Here is a 26,279-nt window from a genome sequence, read left to right on the forward strand (position 1 = left end):
ACGGGACCCGCTGAGGGAACATGTAGTAGGGCGGTAAGGGATTACCGGCACCGGTGCCCTTACCGGTGCCGGTAATCCCTTACCGCCATCCGTGTGAGTGTGTGATTCACACACAATAACAGTAGGGACACCTGTCCAATCACAGCACACATCACATGTACATGTGCACACACAGCTCATCTTTCATTCACATGGCACCACTGGCAGTGTTGCAGCTGTATCCGGTCCTCATACGTCTCCCATTGCTACTTTGTGGCACATGCCAGGCACTGCCTGTTCCATTGGGGTCAAAGAGTTGTCACCATGTTTTGCTCCACTTGAAGCCATGGCATGGGCGCACATGTCTGCCAGCTTATTCTTAGTTCTGCATCTCATGTCCCCCTGTGAGACTTTATCGCTTTCATTGGTCCTCATTACAACCCTGGCGTTAAGGGTTTAACGGCGCCGTAAAAGGTGTTGGCGCCGTTAAACCCTTAACGCCTGATTACGAGGTCCCTTTGCGGGACCAACCTTAACGGCTGGTTTTACCAGCCGTTAAAGTAGAGTGCCGCAAAGGGACCTTGGTGCTAAGTACGGTGCCGCAATTTGCGACACCGTACTTAGCGTCTTCCCCATTCCCATTGAGCCCTATGGGGCAAAAATGGGAACGGGGAAGGGCACATGGTGAATGGGCAATTACCGCCCCGCCAACCTTGGAATGGGGCGGTAATTCCGCCATTCACCATGGCAGACCCCGGCATGGACCATGGTGCTAATAGCACCATGGTTTAGCGCCGGGGTCGTAATGAGGCCCATTGTCCTGTGAGTGAGACAGGGTGTTTACATTGGCCGTCAGTTCAGTCCAGAGTGCAATCCTAGCCGCAGTCTGTGCAGTAGAGGTTTTCCTCTTGGCCCGTCATGATGTATACAGTCACATCCAGGTTGCCTGTGAAATTTCTGGTTTCCTGCTCTTTTTCACCTTCATTCCCATTGGATTGTGGGAAATCCTTGGTGAAAGAAATGCAGGGAGGAATTAATTAGCAGAACTGTTGAAAATAGATCACCAAATTCCTGAGGAGAGCTGTGAGAAAACCATGACCAGATTCCAGCGTACACTTTCATTCATGTTCAAATCCTATATTAATCATTCAGCAAACCTTTCGCGTTGTATACAGACACGAATATAGGTGAATATGACCTCATCACAGCTGGTTCAGAAAGACAGGTGAGGGAACAGGAACAATGGGGGAATCTCAAAACCCTCATCTTCAAGGAATGGCTCCTCCCTAACACCTAGATCCGCACACCCGCAACTCCCCACCCCATGTGAGACTGGGAGATCTGCTCCCCACAGTTTCCTCCCCTGGTTGTTAGTAGATCTGTTGCTGCCAAATTGCTCACCCTCTACCGCCCAGTTGTCAAATACATGCTCCTTGTTTCTCTGCTTCCTTCCTTCACTGTGTTCTTTCCCCTATCATTGTAAAGAGCTCCCTTGCTTCCAGGAGCTAGGTTTGCATTCAGTAAATACCATAATAACAAATAATAATAATAATTAAAAAGCCAATGGAAGGAATATAAGATAGATTGACTGGTTATTAATATGAAATGGAGTAAAACGTATGGGTGCAGGGGATCTCTCTGTTGTTCTGGACTGCTGCTCCAATTGGTAGCAGACACAACCAAGAATGATTTGTAGATGGGAGGTTGCATTCTATAGAGGAGAAGGCGGTCTAAAAATGAGTTTACAGAAGCCACCACGAGGCGCTCCAAGATCCAGATTTCAGAAAATGTCCACTCCTGCAAGTGTATTTTGCACAGCATTAGCACTAGTGAAACTTTTTCCCAAGTGACAAAAAAACATTCTTTCAGTGCATTTATTCACCAGGGCAAAGTTAGCCCTAGTCCTACTATGGAATGGCATTAGCACCAGGCCAAGCTTTGCCTTGGTGCAAAAATGGATTGAAAGTTTATGCTTTTGACTGGGACAATTTCTGTAAAATTGCACTTTCACCAGTACAAAGTTTCTGTAATGAGGCCCGAGTGGTTATGATTAATTCAAAGCTTTCCATCCGTTGCCTTTTGATTGGAGAAGGAAGCATATATCACACTATCCAAATAATTAATTATTTTAAACCTATATCTCATGCAGTTTTCATTGTTTTTCAGGCCAGGAGGAGAACATGTGGATGCACATTGACGCTGCTTATGCTGGGAGTGCCTTTGTATGTCCTGAATTCAGGCATTTGATGAAAGGAGTGGAAGTAAGTATAGTTTTCTGACACGCTAAACATTGACAATGTAAATAAGTACTTCATTAAAGAGGCCTTTTGCACTACCTTAAAAAAAAACAAATTCACTTGTGACTGTCTTATTGGTTACACTTAGCCCACTAAGGCCAACCAAAGACATGTTCCACAAATCCAACCCCACCCCTTAGATTATGCTCTCTTAAACCAACAATATTTTGGTACAAAATGATTTGTCTGACGGATCCAAACTAAATGCCTGTCACAGAATGCATAGTCTTTCTAGCAGTATTAAAAGTAATGCTCTAATGTGCCTATTAGAGCATGGTAATAACCCGTACTGTGGTAACCTAGAGTACATGGAGGGGACACTGGCGGGATTCCCAGAATTCTCTGCAGCCACATAAAATAACAAATTCTGTCATGAAATAAGTTGATGGGAGTCCCATGCAAGACCTTTGCATATCCCAGTTCAAATAATCAATCACATAACACAGTATCAATGACAGTGGCAATAGAATGCAACGTGGCACTAGTGAGTCTAAGAAGGATAAATGAATGAGAACAATGTCCTACCATGATGAACTTACGACTGCAGCTTCCATATCTCTTTAATCAGTTGGTTCCAAGTGCAGAATATCTAACAAAGGGAAGGACAAAGAAGCTAAATAATACTGTTCCTGTTTTCTCGAAGCTCTCCAAGTCATAGACCGCTTGGAAGACGTGAGTCTTGAAACATCTGCATAATTTTAGGCCGTAATCGTCGAGTTTCAAATATGTCAACAGGGTCTTCCAAAGAAGAGACCACCTTTCAGAATATTTTATATCTAGCTTGGAGATTTCTGGAGGTCGATTGAAATCTTCTGGGTGGCTGGTCGATTTAGAAGACCTAAAAGAGATAGGTTGGTGCACAAACATATAGTGCTATGTCTGGAAAGCATATTGTATTGTATTGAATTGAAATATGTGTTAGATGGGTAGAAAATTAAGTGTTTTCAAGGTGATGTAATGTGATTCTGGCCACCAATGCTGAGAATGAGCCAGACGCCATGCTTAAGGGCCCATTTAAGCTTGCCAAGTGGGTTACTTCAGAGCACTATATTGATGCTATTACAAAGGCATAGTCTGAGTATTACTACTGCAGCTCCAATTACATTTTGTTAAGAAGTTGCAGAAGCAAAAATATTTCAGAATTACTGTTGAACATGGAGGAGTGGGTTCTTGGCAACAGTCTAATTTTATAAGTGATTGATAAGTGTCTCTCAAATAGAATGCTGCCCTGGTTATGCACCTTTTGGATAGGTGTTGGTGCCTGTTCTAATAATTTAGGAATGGGAAATGATAGAGGCTGGGTGTCCACTAGGCCTATGACCACAATTTCTGTCATTTGGCCATGAAGGCAAAGTTAGTTGTGTTGTGTAAGCACTGGAAACCTTTCAGGCATATTTTCATTCGGTTGGACTCCAAGAAGGGGATTGCTGCAATTACAAGCACCGTTAATTGCTGCAGTATTTTGCCAGTGGGGGCCTGATTGACCGGCAGCTCAGGACTGGAGGCAAATCTGTTTTGCCGGTATGATAAAATTGGCTGTGCTGGAATTACTGTCAATTTTACCGGACCAGCAAAACTGTAATAAAGCCCATTGTCTTGAGTTTTTTTGTTTGAAAGGAGTGGAAGTTATTTTGTTTACTAATTTAGAACACTATTTTGGATTTTCCCCATTGACCATCAAGTTGTCCGCAACAGCATATTCTGTAAACAGATTCAGTATTCTCTGATGGCCTAATGGGGTTTGATCAACAAATAGAAGATCGTCTGAAAAGGCCAGCCAGTTTATTCTAGTGTTGCCCAGTTTGACAGGGTTAGTTGTAGTCATTGCCCATAGTTCATATGGATCAGCCATATGAAGAGTTGGTGCTAGCACACAGCCTTGTCATAAACCAATGGATGTAGTAATTGGCTGCATCAGCTCACCTTCTCTCATCAAACAAATTCTAATAGAGTTGTTCAAGTGAAGACATGATCAAATTTGGATTAAGGGGGGTGGTATTACCCACTTCAAGAGTTTTGTCCATAGTTTTTCACGTATAACCTGATCAAACACATATCTATCTATATATAAAAGAAGAAGTCTTGACTGACTGACTCATCAACACCCAGCTCAAACCGTTTCACCTAGGAATGTGACATTTGGAAGGTAAATTGTTTTCATGACAAAGGCACCCACCAAGGAAGGATTTTTGGAGATTCCGTCACTAAGGGGGCTTAAAAGGGGGTGAATTTGTTTATGAGGATGAAAACTACAGAGGTGAAATTGGTATTTAGGGTCTTCTTCAAAAATAGAGAAACACATTTTTTACCATTTTCTGAAAATCCAGTTAAGGGAGGTGGAAAAGGAGGGGTGCATTTGTTTTTAAGGATACCCATATCCACAAACCGAAGAAGTTAGAAAAGTAAAAATTTACATTTTAAATCTACATCATAAAATTAGTTTAAATGACACATTTCTTGCTCTTAACGTCAGCAGTTCTCAAGATATGGATATCGCTAAAAAAATTAATACTCTTTACAATTTAATATTACAATAATTCTAAACAGAATAATAAAATATTTTTAATGTGCAGGATGGATGCCTTGCTCACAACTTAGCTGATTGGTGCCCATGTATGAGAAACACAGAGAATTAACGAAAACTTACGAAGTTAAGTTGTGAGTGTGCAACCCAAACAGGCACACATGTCCCCAACAATGCGATTGGTCATGTTTTTTGATATTTTTTAAAATTCGATGATTCATATTTTGGAGCTGCGTTGGTCTGTTCATAGGTACGGTTGATTTCTTACTTAATTTCAGTTATTGTTTCTGTTTCTTTGGTTTAAATTATCTTTCTGTCTTTAAGAAGTTTATTTATATAAGTATAAACAGCAGAATAATATAGTCACCAAAAATAATATATTGACCTGCTTCATTTCTTTTACCTTTTCTCCATAAAACAAATTCAAAATGCAAATTGAAAATTCATATGTAAATGGTCTGATGACACCACACACAGTCAAAACAATTGTAGGCAATGAAGCCTGCCTATTCTGTGCGCTATCTTACGTTATGTATAGCAGTCAAAATCTAGGTAGGGAGGTACGTGAACAAATAGTTGATCATGTTGTTGAAAACTGGGATGAATTCTCTATAATGTCCAATGACAGTGACAGTAACAACTATGTGAGTGCTGATGCAATCCTCCTGGTCTTTCCGAATACCAAACTACTTCTCAAATTGGCGGCACCTCTGATATTATTGCAGAACCTGGCACCAGATTGTTAGTGAAAGCTCTCCACAGAAATGTGATTGCGGCTATGGTGCTAAATGGATTTGACCATGGGGCGTATGTGTTCATACCACATACTCCACCGTCTCCTTCTCTCCTCACATCTCTGATGTCTCTAAGAAGTCAAACTATCAGCACCACCTTCTCAGAGGTATTCTTCCTTTTCTCACTTTCCCCCTGAAGCTCACTGTCTCCAGAGCTCTGGTCCTCTCTAGGCTGGACTATTGCAAAAGCCTCTTTCTTACACTTCCTGCCTCTACTCTTCGACCTTTACAACTTATCCAGAACAGAACTGCGAGACGTAGCCTTGGCCTCAAGCCCAGGGATAGTAACTCTACAGCTGTGAAATATCTTCACTGGCTCCCTGTGGCTGCAAGGATCAACTTCAAGACCCTATGCATTGTCCACAAGGCTTTCTGGGGCCTGGAACCACTCTACCTCTAACTTTCTCTTCTAAAACATCTTCCTTCTTGAGCTCTCCGCTCATCCACCTCCAGCTTTGTGAGGGTCAGACGCTTCTCCAAGCAGAGAGTTGGGGGCAGATCTATCTCCTCGGCTGGGGTCTCCCTCTGGAACAGCCTCCCCACCTCTCTCAAACTTGAGCAGAACCACCTCCGATTCCAGAAGAAACTCAAGACCTTCCTTTTCACTTCCGCTTTCTCTCTTCCTCTCCCCTGCTGATGCACCTGAATGCTCTGAACACTGGTCACTTGGTCACCCTCTGAACTCGGCCCAGGCTCCTGCATATCCAGTTGCCATTGTACTGCCTCTGGGCTCCACAGCACTTAAGGGTCTGTATCTGCAACCCTACAGTCCCTTTCTTCTGCACTTATGAGCCACCTGCTGGCTGCACTTGTGAGTTAAAGGAATGGTTTGCCCAAAAAGTTTTATTTCAAAAATAGATAGGCAACATAAAAAAAAACAATTGGCATTTTTTTTTCTCAAAGTCCCTATGTAAAATTTTGAGCAATTCAAGCTCAAAAATTGAAAAAGCAAGCACATGGGTGCATCCATTTTGTGAAATGGCTGCCCACCTCTGCTGGCTTTTGCGGCACTAATGAAGGAAAAGCCAGCCAGCAGTAGTAAACAAAAGCTACCTCTGGGTGGCTTTTCCTTCATTGGTGCCGGGACTCGGAGGACGCGGACTGGAGACTACAGGCAGTAGTATGTTCAAATAGGTATAAACAGTCCCTATAATAACATCCTACTCTACTGACAGGGATATCAATATGTATAATACAATAAAGAGTAAGATAACACGTCTTGTTTTACTTACATCCAACCCCCTTTACACAGGAACTCTATAAGGTTTTCCGGCATCACTAGTCCTGACAAAATGAACCGTCTGCTATGATTGATTAAAAAATGTGTATAACAAATTTTTATTCAAATAATTCGAACTGAATTTAAACATAAAACACTACCCTCACCTAACACAGTGTACTAAACACTAAAAAACAGTTACTAAAACATGAAATACAAAGTTCACTTATTTGCATGACACAAAAGATATCACATAACATAACACAAAAAAATCTCAATGTGTCTCTAAAACAACAACCATCCCAACATGTTTCTGTTCTTCACTGCCCAGTTCGGGCGAACATTCTTCAGGGGAAATTTTTTTAAAAAAAGCATCCACTAATCTCTTCAACACCGTGCTGAAAGGGTAGATTCAAACTTCTATACAGGCAAAGGAAGGAAAGAACCTCCGAGCCTGTAAGAGTAAAAGGAAAAACTAATGAGTTCCAAAAAGAGGGAAAGGAAGTACTACAAAATGTAGAAAAAGAACATGGCATAGAGGATATGCCACACTCACACGGGTCCCAACAGGGCACCCACAAATTTACCTTTAAATGGTGAAACTTCAAAGCGCGTCACAGGATGACAAATTCGCTGGTTTCTCGCCAAATGAGAGACCACTACTTCACAAAAGCGTCATAGTCCGCTAAAGTATCGCCACACCTAAATGAGACAGAACCAATACACCGAGACCACATGCTCTGTTATATCCAGAAAGGGGCTTCAAAATGCAATTACACATGAAAACAGGGCTCCAAATATCATAAAATAAATTACCTTCACAGATGTAGGGATCAAGACTGTAACAAGCAAAGCAGCAATCAACGTGTTTGCAAAGGAGAAATCCACACAGTCAAGCCGTAAAGTATCAATCTGGAAAACAATGGATGCATGGCAATGAACACCATATGTCTGGCATCACCCTTCAACATGTACCGATGGGAGTGCTTTTATTTCACCCTCGTGATTAAGACTAAGTGCCCGTACAATATATAGAATGCAGAAAAAACTTCCATGCTGTCCATCCTACACAACGTGGGAAACCCATGGCAAAAGATAACCAAACTACCCCACGCGTACAGGAAGGGAATGTACCGGCAGTGGGAAAATTATCACACACAGAACCACAATGCTAATGACTCACCTGTACACTCAGAGGGATTAAATCACTCTAATGGCAGCTTCCAAACGCACACAGCCAGCACTGAATTCAGTGAAACCAAAAACTGCTGCACACTAACAGTACGTCTATGGTCGTGCGGCAACACAAAGAAAGGACTACACTACTCAGTGTAGGAAGGAAAGTCCATCAAAAGGAAGGGCCATGTTGGAACGGACCCGGCAACATAGAAAAAGGACTACACTACTCAGTGTTGGAAAAAAAGTCCATCAAAGGGAAGGGCCATATTGGAACGGACCTGAAGCCTACTGGTGTAGAACAGATTAGTGGACACCACGAGCACCAAACAGGTGTTTTTTAAAACAATGATATGCTGGCACCAACACAATATGGTATATGCATCTCACACTGTCAAAAATCATACTTGGCTGACCAAATGCCAATCAATGCTTTCGTTGAGACCTAGCACATTACTCTGTAATTTAAAAATAATTTTTTGCTCTACATTCAATAATTTTCGATCCGTTTCAATTTTGGTATGTCCATGCACCTTTTTCAAAATCAGCCATGTGAAATCATTAAAACCATGTTTCTTTTCACTAAAGTGTTTGACAAGGGGAGCAGTAATCACCTGGTTTTTGAGACAGCTGCGATGTTGCACCATTCAAACTTTACATTGCCTATTCGTTTTTCCCACATAATGTAGGCCACACGGGCAAGTGATTAAATATACAACATTGGCTGTGTTACAATTTGTCATTTCACTGAAGACCCACTTTACATCAGGTAGAATTTTCAATACTCTAGTTTCTTTTGTTTGTCCACACATGCTGCAATTCCCACATGGAAAATGTCCTTTCACTTCAGGCATACCCCACAGTCTAGTTTGTCTAACCTGTGGAGTTCGCATTTCTGTCACATCATTTCTGATTAGAATATTCCGTAGATTCTGACTTTTTCTAAACGCCACTAAAGGAGGCAACACTTCTTTACCACAATAGACTTTCTTCCAAGTTTTCATCACAATGGTTTTGATTTTATAGGACAAATTCGAAAAAGTGTTAACAAAAACAGTGCCAATCTTTTTAGTAGTCTTGTTACTTTTCTCCAGCAATGCCTCGCGATTGTTATTGTAGGCTCTTTTTGAAGCATTTCTTATTACTCTAGACGGATAACCCTTGGCCAACAGTTTGTTGGTCAATACATCCGCACTTTGAGCAAAATCATCTTTTAGACTACTGTTACGCTTCAGCCTCAAAAATTGTCCGAATGGCAAATTATTCTTTAAATGTTTGGCATGATGGCTGTTGAAGTGTAATAAAGAGTTCCTATCAGTGGTCTTATTGTAGGGCTTCACTTTCAAAAAACCATTGTGATGAAAAATGGTAATGTCTAAAAAATGGGTCTCCAAATCACATATAGACCCAGTAAATTTCAAAAACCGGTTTTGTTGGTTGAGCCATGTCACAAAACTATCAGCCTCTTCTCTTGAGCCATCCCATACAATCAGTATATCATCTATATACCTCAGCCACTTCCTCAAATGATGGATAAAGGGGTTGGTGGCTGGGTATATCACTGCTTTTTCAAAATACTCGACGTAGAGATTAGCTAAATTAGGAGCCATGGCAGCACCCATAGCAGTACCCTCAATCTGTTGAAAAAAAGTACCTTGAAATTGAAAAAAGTTTTGGGTCAAGGCAAACTCCGTACACCACAAAATAAATGCATTGCTCACAGGATGACCATCCTCTCTATTCATCAACACTTCTTCAACCACCTCTAGTGTGGCTCTTTGGGGTATCACAGTGTACAAAGATTGAATATCCAAGCCTATCAGTAGAGAATGGCCCGGAATAAACTCTATGCTTTCTATTTTGTTAATAGCATCAGTGGTGTCTCTCAAATAACTTTTCATTTTCAAAACAGATGGTCTTAGATAAAAGTCTGCAAATTTGGACAAGGGTTCCAAAATTGAATTAACACCAGATACTATGGGTCTGCCAGGGGGATCAACAAGTCTCTTATGTACTTTGGGCAAGATGTAAAAAACAGGTACCCTTCCGTGATCCCTAATTAGAAATTCACATTCCTGCTTACTGATCATTTCAGCGTCAAATGCTGAAGTCACCTTTTCTTTGATAATATTCATAAGTTTAGCAGAGGGGTCATTAGCAAGTCTCAAATAGCTCACATTATCTGATAGTAGTCTTTCACATTCTCTTACATAATCACTACGATTCATCAACACAATAGCTCCTCCCTTATCCGCTTGTCTGATAATCAAGTTATTATCTTTTGCTAACTTTAGTGCCGATGCTTTTTGTAGCCTACTAAAGTTAGAGTTGCGAGACTTTTCACTGGATTCTAACTTGAGAACCTCTGCCAAAACCTGTCTTTCAAAGACAATGGATTCGGCGGTATGGGAATGACTAGGAGCACAGAACGTAGATGCATTACGCAACCCACTGAAATTGTTGCTGACATATCCTTCATGTTCACTGAAGTATTCGTTCAGACGTACTTTGCGCATAAACGCAAAAAACTCCGTTCTAAATTCAAAAGGATCATGTGATTTAGTAATGACAAAGCTCAGACCCTTATTAAGGGTACTTTCCTCTTCCGAGGAGAGGACATGAGAAGACAAATTTATCACCATTGATTCCATGTACGACTCCTTGTCCTGACCTGGTTGTCCCAGTCTCCCCGATTCGGGCCTTGTCCTAAAAAAGGCATCCTTTGTCTTTGTCTATTGCCCCCTCTGGGACCCTTTCCTCTTCCTCTACTCACACTTGCCTGTGCTCCAGGATCATTATCTCCTGTCATGCTTTCTTCACTCGAACTGTAGGAAGTATCTCGAAAGTGTACCCGTCTATTATTTCTCGGAGTTTGAGATGTATTGCCAAATTTGTAACCCTCTGTAACAAATGGAAAAGATTTCTCGTGAGAGAAATTGGTAAGATCTTTCTTCAATCTTTTTACCCTTTCTAAAGTGGTATCATTTTTAAAGTCAACTAGTCCTTTTAAATGTTGTTCAAGTTTTACTTTGAAAGAGTCTAAATCAAGCTCTTTTTTAATTTCTTCTTCAAGTTTAGTAATGTCTATTTCTATTTGTTTAGAAACCTCTGTCGCAGTATCAATAATAAGAACTAGCCAATCTCTCCCACACTTATTAGATATATAACTCCATTTCAATTTAAACTCCTTGTTGTCTAAAAATAGACGTGGCTCATTTCTTACTATGAGGCCTTGAGGAAGGGCCTGGTTCTTCAAGTACTCAAGCATAATAGCTCCATGTAATTGAGTACGTATAAGGCGTTTCCTTAATTGGACTGATTCGTCCCATTGGTCGTTGTTATTAACATTAATCTCATTTTCACCTGTCCCTGCTAGAACAGAAAGTGAGTCTAGCAGTTTCTTAATGTGATCCTCACTGTACGCCAAACACTTGTCTGCGGCCGTCGCCATAATGTGGTTCTGGATACTGTACTGAATTGTCTCAGTGTCGTACAATACTTTTATATTAACAACCTACGAGACCACCAGGAGCCTCTATATGTAGTATGTTCAAATAGGTATAAACAGTCCCTATAATAACATCCTACTCTACTGACAGGGATATCAATATGTATAATACAATAAAGAGTAAGATAACACGTCTTGTTTTACTTACATCCAACCCCCTTTAGACAGGAACTCTATAAGGTTTTCCGGCATCACTAGTCCTGACAAAATGGACCGTCTGCTATGATTGATTAAAAAATGTGTATAACAAATTTTTATTCAAATAATTCGAACTGAATTTAAACATAAAACACTACCCTCACCTAACACAGTGTACTAAACACTAAAAAATAGTTACTAAAACATGAAATACAAAGTTCACTTATTTGCATGACACAAAAGATATCACATAACATAACACAAAAAAATCTCAATGTGTCTCTAAAACAACAACCATCCCAACATGTTTCTGTTCTTCACTGCCCAGTTCGGGCGAACATTCTTCAGGGGAAATTTTTTTTAAAAAAGCATCCACTAATCTCTTCAACACCGTGCTGAAAGGGTAGATTCAAACTTCTATACAGGCAAAGGAAGGAAAGAACCTCCAAGCCTGTAAGAGTAAAAGGAAAAACTAATGAGTTCCAAAAAGAGGGAAAGGAAGTACTACAAAATGTAGAAAAAGAACATGGCATAGAGGTTATGCCACACTCACACGGGTCCCAACAGGGCACCCACAAATTTACCTTTAAATGGTGAAACTTCAAAGCGCGTCACAGGATGACAAATTCGCTGGTTTCTCGCCAAATGAGAGACCACTACTTCACAAAAGCGTCATAGTCCGCTAAAGTATCGCCACACCTAAATGAGACAGAACCAATACACAGAGACCACATGCTCTGTTATATCCAGAAAGGGGCTTCAAAATGCAATTACACATGAAAACAGGGCTCCAAATATCATAAAATAAATTACCTTCACAGATGTAGGGATCAAGACTGTAACAAGCAAAGCAGCAATCAACGTGTTTGCAAAGGAGAAATCCACACAGTCAAGCCGTAAAGTATCAATCTGGAAAACAATGGATGCATGGCAATGAACACCATATGTCTGGCATCACCCTTCAACATGTACCGATGGGAGTGCTTTTATTTCACCCTCGTGATTAAGACTAAGTGCCCGTACAATATATAGAATGCAGAAAAAACTTCCATGCTGTCCATCCTACACAACGTGGGAAACCCATGGCAAAAGATAACCAAACTACCCCACGCGTACAGGAAGGGAATGTACCGGCAGTGGGAAAATTATCACACACAGAACCACAATGCTAATGACTCACCTGTACACTCAGAGGGATTAAATCACTCTAATGGCAGCTTCCAAACGCACACAGCCAGCACTGAATTCAGTGAAACCAAAAACTGCTGCACACTAACAGTACGTCTATGGTCGTGCGGCAACACAAAGAAAGGACTACACTACTCAGTGTAGGAAGGAAAGTCCATCAAAAGGAAGGGCCATGTTGGAACGGACCCGGCAACATAGAAAAAGGACTACACTACTCAGTGTTGGAAAAAAAGTCCATCAAAGGGAAGGGCCATATTGGAACGGACCTGAAGCCTACTGGTGTAGAACAGATTAGTGGACACCACGAGCACCAAACAGGTGTTTTTTAAAACAATGATATGCTGGCACCAACACAATATGGTATATGCATCTCACACTGTCAAAAATCATACTTGGCTGACCAAATGCCAATCAATGCTTTCGTTGAGACCTAGCACATTACTCTGTAATTTAAAAATAATTTTTTGCTCTACATTCAATAATTTTCGATCCGTTTCAATTTTGGTATGTCCATGCACCTTTTTCAAAATCAGCCATGTGAAATCATTAAAACTATGTTTCTTTTCACTAAAGTGTTTGACAAGGGGAGCAGTAATCACCTGGTTTTTGAGACAGCTGCGATGTTCCACCATTCGAACTTTACATTGCCTATTCGTTTTTCCCACATAATGTAGGCCACACGGGCAAGTGATTAAATATACAACATTGGCTGTGTTACAATTTGTCATTTCACTGAAGACCCACTTTACATCAGGTAGAATTTGCAATACTCTAGTTTCTTTTGTTTGTCCACACATGCTGCAATTCCCACATGGAAAATGTCCTTTCACTTCAGGCATACCCCACAGTCTAGTTTGTCTAACCTGTGGAGTTCGCATTTCTGTCACATCATTTCTGATTAGAATATTCCGTAGATTCTGACTTTTTCTAAACGCCACTAAAGGAGGCAACACTTCTTTACCACAATAGACTTTCTTCCAAGTTTTCATCACAATGGTTTTGATTTTATAGGACAAATTCGAAAAAGTGTTAACAAAAACAGTGCCAATCTTTTTAGTAGTCTTGTTACTTTTCTCCAGCAATGCCTCGCGATTGTTATTGTAGGCTCTTTTTGAAGCATTTCTTATTACTCTAGACGGATAACCCTTGGCCAACAGTTTGTTGGTCAATACATCCGCACTTTGAGCAAAATCATCTTTTAGACTACTGTTACGCTTCAGCCTCAAAAATTGTCCGAATGGCAAATTATTCTTTAAATGTTTGGCATGATGGCTGTTGAAGTGTAATAAAGAGTTCCTATCAGTGGTCTTATTGTAGGGCTTCACTTTCAAAAAACCATTGTGATGAAAAATGGTAATGTCTAAAAAATGGGTCTCCAAATCACATATAGACCCAGTAAATTTCAAAAACCGGTTTTGTTGGTTGAGCCATGTCACAAAACTATCAGCCTCTTCTCTTGAGCCATCCCATACAATCAGTATATCATCTATATACCTCAGCCACTTCCTCAAATGATGGATAAAGGGGTTGGTGGCTGGGTATATCACTGCTTTTTCAAAATACTCGACGTAGAGATTAGCTAAATTAGGAGCCATGGCAACACCCATAGCAGTACCCTCAATCTGTTGAAAAAAAGTACCTTGAAATTGAAAAAAGTTTTGGGTCAAGGCAAACTCTGTACACCACAAAATAAATGCATTGCTCACAGGATGACCATCCTCTCTATTCATCAACACTTCTTCAACCACCTCTAGTGTGGCTCTTTGGGGTATCACAGTGTACAAAGATTGAATATCCAAGCCTATCAGTAGAGAATGGCCCGGAATAAACTCTATGCTTTCTATTTTGTTAATAGCATCAGTGGTGTCTCTCAAATAACTTTTCATTTTCAAAACAGATGGTCTTAGATAAAAGTCTGCAAATTTGGACAAGGGTTCCAAAATTGAATTAACACCAGATACTATGGGTCTGCCAGGGGGATCAACAAGTCTCTTATGTACTTTGGGCAAGATGTAAAAAACAGGTACCCTTCCGTGATCCCTAATTAGAAATTCACATTCCTGCTTACTGATCATTTCAGCGTCAAATGCTGAAGTCACCTTTTCTTTGATAATATTCATAAGTTTAGCAGAGGGGTCATTAGCAAGTCTCAAATAGCTCACATTATCTGATAGTAGTCTTTCACATTCTCTTACATAATCACTACGATTCATCAACACAATAGCTCCTCCCTTATCCGCTTGTCTGATAATCAAGTTATTATCTTTTGCTAACTTTAGTGCCGATGCTTTTTGTAGCCTACTAAAGTTAGAGTTGCGAGACTTTTCACTGGATTCTAACTTGAGAACCTCTGCCAAAACCTGTCTTTCAAAGACAATGGATTCGGCGGTATGGGAATGACTAGGAGCACAAAACGTAGATGCATTACGCAACCCACTGAAATTGTTGCTGACATATCCTTCATGTTCACTGAAGTATTCGTTCAGACGTACTTTGCGCATAAACGCAAAAAACTCTGTTCTAAATTCAAAAGGATCATGTGATTTAGTAATGACAAAGCTCAGACCCTTATTAAGGGTACTTTCCTCTTCCGAGGAGAGGACATGAGAAGACAAATTTATCACCATTGATTCCTTGTACGACTCCTTGTCCTGACCTGGTTGTCCCAGTCTCCCCGATTCGGGCCTTGTCCTAAAAAAGGCATCCTTTGTCTTTGTCTATTGCCCCCTCTGGGACCCTTTCCTCTTCCTCTACTCACACTTGCATGTGCTCCAGGATCATTATCTCCTGTCATGCTTTCTTCACTCGAACTGTAGGAAGTATCTCGAAAGTGTACCCGTCTATTATTTCTCGGAGTTTGAGATGTATTGCCAAATTTGTAACCCTCTGTAACAAATGGAAAAGATTTCTCGTGAGAGAAATTGGTAAGATCTTTCTTCAATCTTTTTACCCTTTCTAAAGTGGTATCATTTTTAAAGTCAACTAGTCCTTTTAAATGTTGTTCAAGTTTTACTTTGAAAGAGTCTAAATCAAGCTCTTTTTTAATTTCTTCTTCAAGTTTAGTAATGTCTATTTCTATTTGTTTAGAAACCTCTGTCGCAGTATCAATAATAAGAACTAGCCAATCTCTCCCACACTTATTAGATATATAACTCCATTTCAATTTAAACTCCTTGTTGTCTAAAAATAGACGTGGCTCATTTCTTACTATGAGGCCTTGAGGAAGGGCCTGGTTCTTCAAGTACTCAAGCATAATAGCTCCATGTAATTGAGTACGTATAAGGCGTTTCCTTAATTGGACTGATTCGTCCCATTGGTCGTTGTTATTAACATTAATCTCATTTTCACCTGTCCCTGCTAGAACAGAAAGTGAGTCTAGCAGTTTCTTAATGTGATCCTCACTGTACGCCAAACACTTGTCTGCGGCCGTCGCCATAATGTGGTTCTGGATACTGTACTGAATTGTCTCAGTGTCGTACAATACTTTTATATTAACAACCTACGAGACCACCAGGAGCCTCTATATGTAGTATGTTCAAATAGGTATAAACAGTCCCTATAATAACATCCTACTCTACTGACAGGGATATCAATATGTATAATACAATAAAGAGTAAGATAACACGTCTTGTTTTACTTACATCCAACCCCCTTTACACAGGAACTCTATAAGGTTTTCCGGCATCACTAGTCCTGACAAAATGGACCGTCTGCTATGATTGATTAAAAAATGTGTATAACAAATTTTTATTCAAATAATTCGAATTGAATTTAAACATAAAACACTACCCTCACCTAACACAGTGTACTAAACACTAAAAAATAGTTACTAAAACATGAAATACAAAGTTCACTTATTTGCATGACACAAAAGATATCACATAACATAACACAAAAAAATCTCAATGTGTCTCTAAAACAACAACCATCCCAACATGTTTCTGTTCTTCACTGCCCAGTTCGGGCGAACATTCTTCAGGGGAAATTTTTTTTAAAAAAGCATCCACTAATCTCTTCAACACCGTGCTGAAAGGGTAGATTCAAACTTCTATACAGGCAAAGGAAGGAAAGAACCTCCAAGCCTGTAAGAGTAAAAGGAAAAACTAATGAGTTCCAAAAAGAGGGAAAGGAAGTACTACAAAATGTAGAAAAAGAACATGGCATAGAGGTTATGCCACACTCACACGGGTCCCAACAGGGCACCCACAAATTTACCTTTAAATGGTGAAACTTCAAAGCGCGTCACAGGATGACAAATTCGCTGGTTTCTCGCCAAATGAGAGACCACTACTTCACAAAAGCGTCATAGTCCGCTAAAGTATCGCCACACCTAAATGAGACAGAACCAATACACAGAGACCACATGCTCTGTTATATCCAGAAAGGGGCTTCAAAATGCAATTACACATGAAAACAGGGCTCCAAATATCATAAAATAAATTACCTTCCCAGATGTAGGGATCAAGACTGTAACAAGCAAAGCAGCAATCAACGTGTTTGCAAAGGAGAAATCCACACAGTCAAGCCGTAAAGTATCAATCTGGAAAACAATGGATGAATGGCAATGAACACCATATGTCTGGCATCACCCTTCAACATGTACCGATGGGAGTGCTTTTATTTCACCCTCGTGATTAAGACTAAGTGCCCGTACAATATATAGAATGCAGAAAAAACTTCCATGCTGTCCATCCTACACAACGTGGGAAACCCATGGCAAAAGATAACCAAACTACCCCACGCGTACAGGAAGGGAATGTACCGGCAGTGGGAAAATTATCACACACAGAACCACAATGCTAATGACTCACCTGTACACTCAGAGGGATTAAATCACTCTAATGGCAGCTTCCAAACGCACACAGCCAGCACTGAATTCAGTGAAACCAAAAACTGCTGCACACTAACAGTACGTCTATGGTCGTGCGGCAACACAAAGAAAGGACTACACTACTCAGTGTAGGAAGGAAAGTCCATCAAAAGGAAGGGCCATGTTGGAACGGACCCGGCAACATAGAAAAAGGACTACACTACTCAGTGTTGGAAAAAAAGTCCATCAAAGGGAAGGGCCATATTGGAACGGACCTGAAGCCTACTGGTGTAGAACAGATTAGTGGACACCACGAGCACCAAACAGGTGTTTTTTAAAACAATGATATGCTGGCACCAACACAATATGGTATATGCATCTCACACTGTCAAAAATCATACTTGGCTGACCAAATGCCAATCAATGCTTTCGTTGAGACCTAGCACATTACTCTGTAATTTAAAAATTATGTTTTGCTCTACATTCAATAATTTTCGATCCGTTTCAATTTTGGTATGTCCATGCACCTTTTTCAAAATCAGCCATGTGAAATCATTAAAACCATGTTTCTTTTCACTAAAGTGTTTGACAAGGGGAGCAGTAATCACCTGGTTTTTGAGACAGCTGCGATGTTCCACCATTCGAACTTTACATTGCCTATTCGTTTTTCCCACATAATGTAGGCCACACGGGCAAGTGATTAAATATACAACATTGGCTGTGTTACAATTTGTCATTTCACTGAAGACCCACTTTACATCAGGTAGAATTTGCAATACTCTAGTTTCTTTTGTTTGTCCACACATGCTGCAATTCCCACATGGAAAATGTCCTTTCACTTCAGGCATACCCCACAGTCTAGTTTGTCTAACCTGTGGAGTTCGCATTTCTGTCACATCATTTCTGATTAGAATATTCCGTAGATTCTGACTTTTTCTAAACGCCACTAAAGGAGGCAACACTTCTTTACCACAATAGACTTTCTTCCAAGTTTTCATCACAATGGTTTTGATTTTATAGGACAAATTCGAAAAAGTGTTAACAAAAACAGTGCCAATCTTTTTAGTAGTCTTGTTACTTTTCTCCAGCAATGCCTCGCGATTGTTATTGTAGGCTCTTTTTGAAGCATTTCTTATTACTCTAGACGGATAACCCTTGGCCAACAGTTTGTTGGTCAATACATCCGCACTTTGAGCAAAATCATCTTTTAGACTACTGTTACGCTTCAGCCTCAAAAATTGTCCGAATGGCAAATTATTCTTTAAATGTTTGGCATGATGGCTGTTGAAGTGTAATAAAGAGTTCCTATCAGTGGTCTTATTGTAGGGCTTCACTTTCAAAAAACCATTGTGATGAAAAATGGTAATGTCTAAAAAATGGGTCTCCAAATCACATATAGACCCAGTAAATTTCAAAAACCGGTTTTGTTGGTTGAGCCATGTCACAAAACTATCAGCCTCTTCTCTTGAGCCATCCCATACAATCAGTATATCATCTATATACCTCAGCCACTTCCTCAAATGATGGATAAAGGGGTTGGTGGCTGGGTATATCACTGCTTTTTCAAAATACTCGACGTAGAGATTAGCTAAATTAGGAGCCATGGCAGCACCCATAGCAGTACCCTCAATCTGTTGAAAAAAAGTACCTTGAAATCGAAAAAAGTTTTGGGTCAAGGCAAACTCCGTACACCACAAAATAAATGCATTGCTCACAGGATGACCATCCTCTCTATTCATCAACACTTCTTCAACCACCTCTAGTGTGGCTCTTTGGGGTATCACAGTGTACAAAGATTGAATATCCAAGCCTATCAGTAGAGAATGGCCCGGAATAAACTCTATGCTTTCTATTTTGTTAATAGCATCAGTGGTGTCTCTCAAATAACTTTTCATTTTCAAAACAGATGGTCTTAGATAAAAGTCTGCAAATTTGGACAAGGGTTCCAAAATTGAATTAACACCAGATACTATGGGTCTGCCAGGGGGATCAACAAGTCTCTTATGTACTTTGGGCAAGATGTAAAAAACAGGTACCCTTCCGTGATCCCTAATTAGAAATTCACATTCCTGCTTACTGATCATTTCAGCGTCAAACGCTGAAGTCACCTTTTCTTTGATAATATTCATAAGTTTAGCAGAGGGGTCATTAGCAAGTCTCAAATAGCTCACATTATCTGATAGTAGTCTTTCACATTCTCTTACATAATCACTACGATTCATCAACACAATAGCTCCTCCCTTATCCGCTTGTCTGATAATCAAGTTATTATCTTTTGCTAACTTTAGTGCCGATGCTTTTTGTAGCCTACTAAAGTTAGAGTTGCGAGACTTTTCACTGGATTCTAACTTGAGAACCTCTGCCAAAACCTGTCTTTCAAAGACAATGGATTCGGCGGTATGGGAATGACTAGGAGCACAGAACGTAGATGCATTACGCAACCCACTGAAATTGTTGCTGACATATCCTTCATGTTCACTGAAGTATTCGTTCAGACGTACTTTGCGCATAAACGCAAAAAACTCCGTTCTAAATTCAAAAGGATCATGTGATTTAGTAATGACAAAGCTCAGACCCTTATTAAGGGTACTTTCCTCTTCCGAGGAGAGGACATGAGAAGACAAATTTATCACCATTGATTCCTTGTACGACTCCTTGTCCTGACCTGGTTGTCCCAGTCTCCCCGATTCGGGCCTTGTCCTAAAAAAGGCATCCTTTGTCTTTGTCTATTGCCCCCTCTGGGACCCTTTCCTCTTCCTCTACTCACACTTGCCTGTGCTCCAGGATCATTATCTCCTGTCATGCTTTCTTCACTCGAACTGTAGGAAGTATCTCGAAAGTGTACCCGTCTATTATTTCTCGGAGTTTGAGATGTATTGCCAAATTTGTAACCCTCTGTAACAAATGGAAAAGATTTCTCGTGAGAGAAATTGGTAAGATCTTTCTTCAATCTTTTTACCCTTTCTAAAGTGGTATCATTTTTAAAGTCAACTAGTCCTTTTAAATGTTGTTCAAGTTTTACTTTGAAAGAGTCTAAATCAAGCTCTTTTTTAATTTCTTCTTCAAGTTTAGTAATGTCTATTTCTATTTGTTTTGAAACCTCTGTCGCAGTATCAATAATAAGAACTAGCCAATCTCTCCCACACTTATTAGATATATAACTCCATTTCAATTTAAACTCCTTGTTGTCTAAAAATAGACGTGGCTCATTTCTTACTATGAGGCCTTGAGGAAGGGCCTGGTTCTTCAAGTACTCAAGCATAATAGCTCCATGTAATTGAGTACGTATAAGGCGTTTCCTTAATTGGACTGATTCGTCCCATTGGTCGTTGTTATTAACATTAATCTCATTTTCACCTGTCCCTGCTAGAACAGAAAGTGAGTCTAGCAGTTTCTTAATGTGATCCTCACTGTACGCCAAACACTTGTCTGCGGCCGTCGCCATAATGTGGTTCTGGATACTGTACTGAATTGTCTCAGTGTCGTACAATACTTTTATATTAACAACCTACGAGACCACCAGGAGCCTCTATATGTAGTATGTTCAAATAGGTATAAACAGTCCCTATAATAACATCCTACTCTACTGACAGGGATATCAATATGTACAATACAATAAAGAGTAAGATAACACGTCTTGTTTTACTTACATCCTACAGGCAGAGAAGCTGCAGCTGCATCTCGGTAGGTGCTATTTTTTTTTTTTAATAAGCACTAGCTGCGTTTTTTTTTCTAAGTTTTCCGGGCTGGAGGAGCCCGGAAAACTTAGAAATAAAACCGCAGCTTTAAAAACGTTGTATTTATGTTTGCGGTCGCTTTTGAAGCGACCGCAAACATAAATACATCGTTATTGTGTTTGAAAACGCTGCGGTTTTTCTTTCTAAGTTTCTCAGGCTCCTCTCTGAGCCTGAGAAACTTAGAAAGAAAAATCGCAGCGTTTTCAAACACAACCGCGTTGTGTTTCTGCCTAAATCTGCCTTTCCCATTTGGGGCTCTAGGGCTCCCCACGGGCAACAACAAACTCTCCTTTTGGCCTAAGCCAAGAGCTTTTCTAAAAATAGCCACTTTACTCGTAACTCCACGTTTCAATATCCATACATCCTGAATCACAATCATCACATATATCAATTGCCATTAGCTCTGTGACAGTAATATCCCTCATTACGAATACATTGGTCACCTTGTCAGGTGTGTGCACTTTTGGTCCTAATGTTCCAACAGTTTGTGCACAACATCCCCCTAACATCGAACATATGGCAGGAAGACATTGTATGCAACAACAACAGAACAACAGAATACCAAAGATTACCATCAAGACTGAGAGAAGCTTCTATCCCCAAGACCGTAAGAAGTCCAAGAACCAAGCACTAAGATCCCAGTTTCCCTCGGGAACATGCACTTCTGAAATTAGGACATGCAGATTGTGTATTGCCTTAAATATGGTCGGGGAGGAGTCAGGTACGAAAACGCAGAAAGCGGACCCCACCAATTTCCATGCTCCCCCACGCTCAGCCAGGATGACGTCTAACACCATCCGGTTCTGAAGAGCCACTAATCTAATTGCTTTTTGTTTTAGAGTCATATTGTAGAGTATGTCAGTGGTCCGGTTGATGGTTCTCTCCACTACTCTCGCCAGTCTCCTAATGTCCTCGGAATTCATGATCTGTCCCTAAAATGGTACAAAGGATTTTGCTATATCACCCATGACTTGTGAAGGAGTATCACCGTTCTCGTCCCGTCTTGGATGAGCCCTAGAGATCTCAGTGGTACTAGCTACATATACCCCTGGTAGCAGGATACCCAAATAACAAGTTCCCTGCCAATCCCTAGGTAGCTACGAATAAGCTTCATTACCGCAAATGAAATAGACAGGCCCACCTACATAAAAAGGTCTGTCCTCACTAGTCAAGTTTGCAACATTGGTACAACCCTCAAAATCAGCCTTTGACTGAGTACCATTCCTTTGTATGCAGAGAGAGACAGAGGTGGGGCTATGATTGATAGTGTAAGAAGGTGGTGTGGCATCCCAGTTGCCTACAGGAGCCATCTTGAAAGAGATCAATGATTGGAAAGGTCAAGATAGTCTATCGGAAGGCCTAATAGAAGCAACATTAAGCTTGCTCCTATTTGCAAAAAGTGAGCATCCCAGACGCGTCAGAACTCTCCTTTCAAACTCATTCAAATTAGTCCCATCAAAGTTTCCTGAGATGATATCATTCCAACGACCAAAGAATAGTGCCCTTAGAGAGGCATGACATGCAGTAGTTAAAGGCAAAGGATGAATATACCAGCCCAACCCTTTTTCCCCTTGCTAAGGCAAATGTGAACAGATCCAACAATTTGTTCTATTCAAAATAACATGAGTTGTGTTCATTATTAACAGAAGTGTGTTGTTGTAATAGCTCTGTCTGTGCTGAGAGTCCCTAGGAGATAGAGTGTGCAGGTGCACGAAAGGTGTAGACATAGTGGGAAGATTCTCAGTAGGCAAAAATGTTTCAAGGAAGACGCACTCCCTCTATATACCAAAACCCAAAATCAATCAATACTGTAAGACTGGTTAACACAATTATGAGAAACCAATACGTCCTCAAGGATCATGTATTTGATTGCCCAATGTCTTTGTCGGCTACACAATCGATCAATTGCTCCGCACGAGTAGGGATAACGACATGCATTGTTCGTGAAAAACCCTTTCCTGAAAAGTTCCTGGAAAAACTCCGTAGTCCGTTTGCTGGTGATCTCCTGATCATGTGGCTTCTTGATAGTTCTTCCCAGTCCCCAGCCACTTGCTTAAACGTCAGTGCCAAGTGGCAAAGGACAAGCTCAACAGTCGTTTCCTGTAGGCACAGTCGTGTTTGTACAGTAAGACTAGTGCCGTGGACGCAGATTGTACCTTGAGACTCCTGGTACTGTGTGATCTGCGAACAGTGTGTCTTTGCTTCCTGATGGAAGTGATGAAATAACAACAGAATCGTGCAAGGGTGCAGAAGGATCTGTAGAACAGTTCAGAGACAAAGCAGCAGTCTCCCCAGGCCCCACGGGCTCAGGAAGTGTCTGTGAAACACCCTCGATGCTGTTCAAAACTGATTGATCACTGTGAACAGAGCAAGTAGGTTTTTTCTTATCTTCTCCGTCATGTGGCAAAGGGAAAGGTATCCTCTTGACATGTGTATTGTGTATCCATTGTCGTTTCCCAGCTACTCATAAGGCAGTCTGTGTGGCCAATAGGAACTGGTATGGCCCTTTTCAGCGCGGTGCAAGACTGGATGCACTCTCAAATGACTTTGTGAGCACCCAGTTGCCAGGTCGAATTCTGTGATCTGGCCCCTCATATTTAACTGGGAGGGCTTCTCGCACCTGTTGATAAATCAAATACAGATTTTGAGTTAACCGATCACAGTACTCAGAGAGAAGTAAATGCTCTACATCTTTCAGATACCCAGGCTTGGGGAGGCTCCAAATATTGGCTGGTCTCCCCATAACGATTTCAAATGGGGAGAGCCCTGTCCTAGTCTGCGGGGTTGTCCGCATTGATAGGAGTGCTATCGGTAAAGGTTCCGGACATCTCAGATTGCTGCTAGCGCAAACCTTAGCAATTTTATTTTTCAAAATACCATTGTGACGTTCTACAAGTCCAGCACTTTGGGCATGTATAGCTGAATGGAACCATTTATCAATCTGTAATCCCACGCATACTTGCAGAATAACAGCAGCGATAAAATGTGGACCATTATCTGACCAGATAACCCTCGGCAAACCTAACCTAGGAAAATATTCCTAAAGCATGGTTTTTGCCGTTGTCATTGCTGTGGCATCTTTCACAGGGAAGGCTTCAATCCATTTACTAAAAGCACAAATGACTACCAACACGTACTTATAGTTATTGCAACGTTCCATCTCGATGAAATCAAAATGAATCACCTCGAAAGGCACAGAGGATGGACCAAAACTACCCCTCGTTGTCAATGTACCCTTCCCCACCTTATGCTGTAGACAGAGCATACAACTCTGAACAAAACGCTCAGCAGTTTTTGGGATGTTAACATTTACCCAGACAGATTTTAACATTTTGCAGATCTTCCTAGCACATATAAGAGTGGGACCATGTGCCATTGCGATCGTTGCAGTTACAGACGCATCGGGTAACATCCATTTTCCGTTTGAATTATCCTGCCAACACCCTTCCTCATCCAACCTTGCCAAGCCCTCAGCCCATTGCATGGTTTCTTCTAGAGTGGCATCTGCTTGAATATTTCTTATGGAATCAATCCCTTCATCGATTGTACAAGTGTTTATGGCGTCCCTTGCAGTGTACATATCTGAATAGAGGTCAGTAGCAGGCTGTTTAGCAATCTGATCAGCAAAAGCGTTCCCTTTTCCTACATCATCTATGATTTTCTGGTTTGCCACGCACTTCATAATTGCTAATTGAGTGGGAAGCGCAAGCGCTGAGAGTAGCTGAACTATCAAGGTGCCATATTGGATATTCGTTTCATGTGAGGTCAAGAAACCTTGTTCTGTCCATAATCTACCAAAGTTGTGAACCACCCCAAAAGCATATTGGCTGTCAGTATATATATTCACTCTAAGCCCTTCGGAAAGTTCACAAGCTCGAGTCAGTGCAATAATCTCTGTGGCCTGCACGGAATTATGCAAAATTCTCTTGGTTTCCACAATCGTGCTTAGTTTAGTGATGTCATAAGCAGAAGTGGATGTACCATCTGGAAGTATGAAGCAGGAGCCATCGCAAAACAGCTCCCCTTGAGGATCGTTCAAAGGTGTATCTTTAAAATCAATCCTGCCTTTAGTTTCTTGTTCTGTGGTATAAAGGCAGTCATGTGACATTTCGTCACTGCAAGCAATATCTTGCGGAAGAGGTAACAATTCAGCGGGATTTAATACACAACATCTTTTAATTTGTATATGCGGTGCAAACAAGATCAATTCATATCTCATTAATCGTGCAGAAGTAAGGTGGTGTGTATGTGTTCTGTTTAATAGAACATCTACAGAGTGAGGTACCAACAAGGTTAAAGCATGGCCTAGGACCATACCCTCGCTCTGTTTTACAGATGCAGCAGCAGCAGCAACAGCTCTCAGACATCTCGGCAAAGCACATGCAACAGGATCAAGGGTGGAGGAAAAGTAACCACACAGCCTATTATTCCCTCCATGTTCCTGCGTTAACACAGCCAAAGCATATCCATCACGTTCATGCACATACAACTCGAAGGCCTTTTCATAATTTGGTGTGCCCACTACTGATGCTGAACACAGTGCAGTCTTGAGCAGATCAAAAGCTTTCTGGTGTTCCAAGTTCCACGGTAGTGGCAAAGAAATGCCCTTCTTTGTCAATGCCAACATTGGTTTGCTTACTAGCGAAAAGTTTGGGATCCACTGTCTACAGTAAGAAGCCATTCCTATCAAGGCTCTGACTTCCTTCTGTGTATTTGGTACAGACATGCTAGAAATTATTTTAATTTGTTCAGGTGTCAATCTTCTTCCCTCCTTTGACAGGTAAGTAGGCGACCTCCTGTCGACAATGCTGAAACTTTTTCAGTGAAGCTTTATGTCCATGTTTTTCTAGATGAATAAGCAATAACACAGTGCCGTCCTTGCAAGCACTTTCTGAGTCTGCAGCTAAAA

At 40.8% G+C, this 26,279-nt stretch overlaps 1 protein-coding gene across 2 annotated transcripts in view; it reads left to right on the forward strand.

Moving 5' to 3' along the window:
• DDC (dopa decarboxylase) overlaps positions 1-26,279 on the forward strand; it is a 917,411-nt gene that overhangs the window by 562,689 nt on the left and 328,443 nt on the right. For both annotated transcript variants that reach the window (XM_069613411.1, XM_069613412.1), the window contains exon 8: positions 2,146-2,240. In XM_069613411.1, coding sequence (XP_069469512.1) covers positions 2,146-2,240 — 95 coding nt within the window. The remainder of the gene's footprint in view (positions 1-2,145; positions 2,241-26,279) is intronic.

This window comes from Ambystoma mexicanum, chromosome 5p (assembly GCF_040938575.1).
Source record: "Ambystoma mexicanum isolate Mex_15411 chromosome 5p, UKY_AmexF1_1, whole genome shotgun sequence".
NCBI lineage: Eukaryota > Metazoa > Chordata > Amphibia > Caudata > Ambystomatidae > Ambystoma > Ambystoma mexicanum.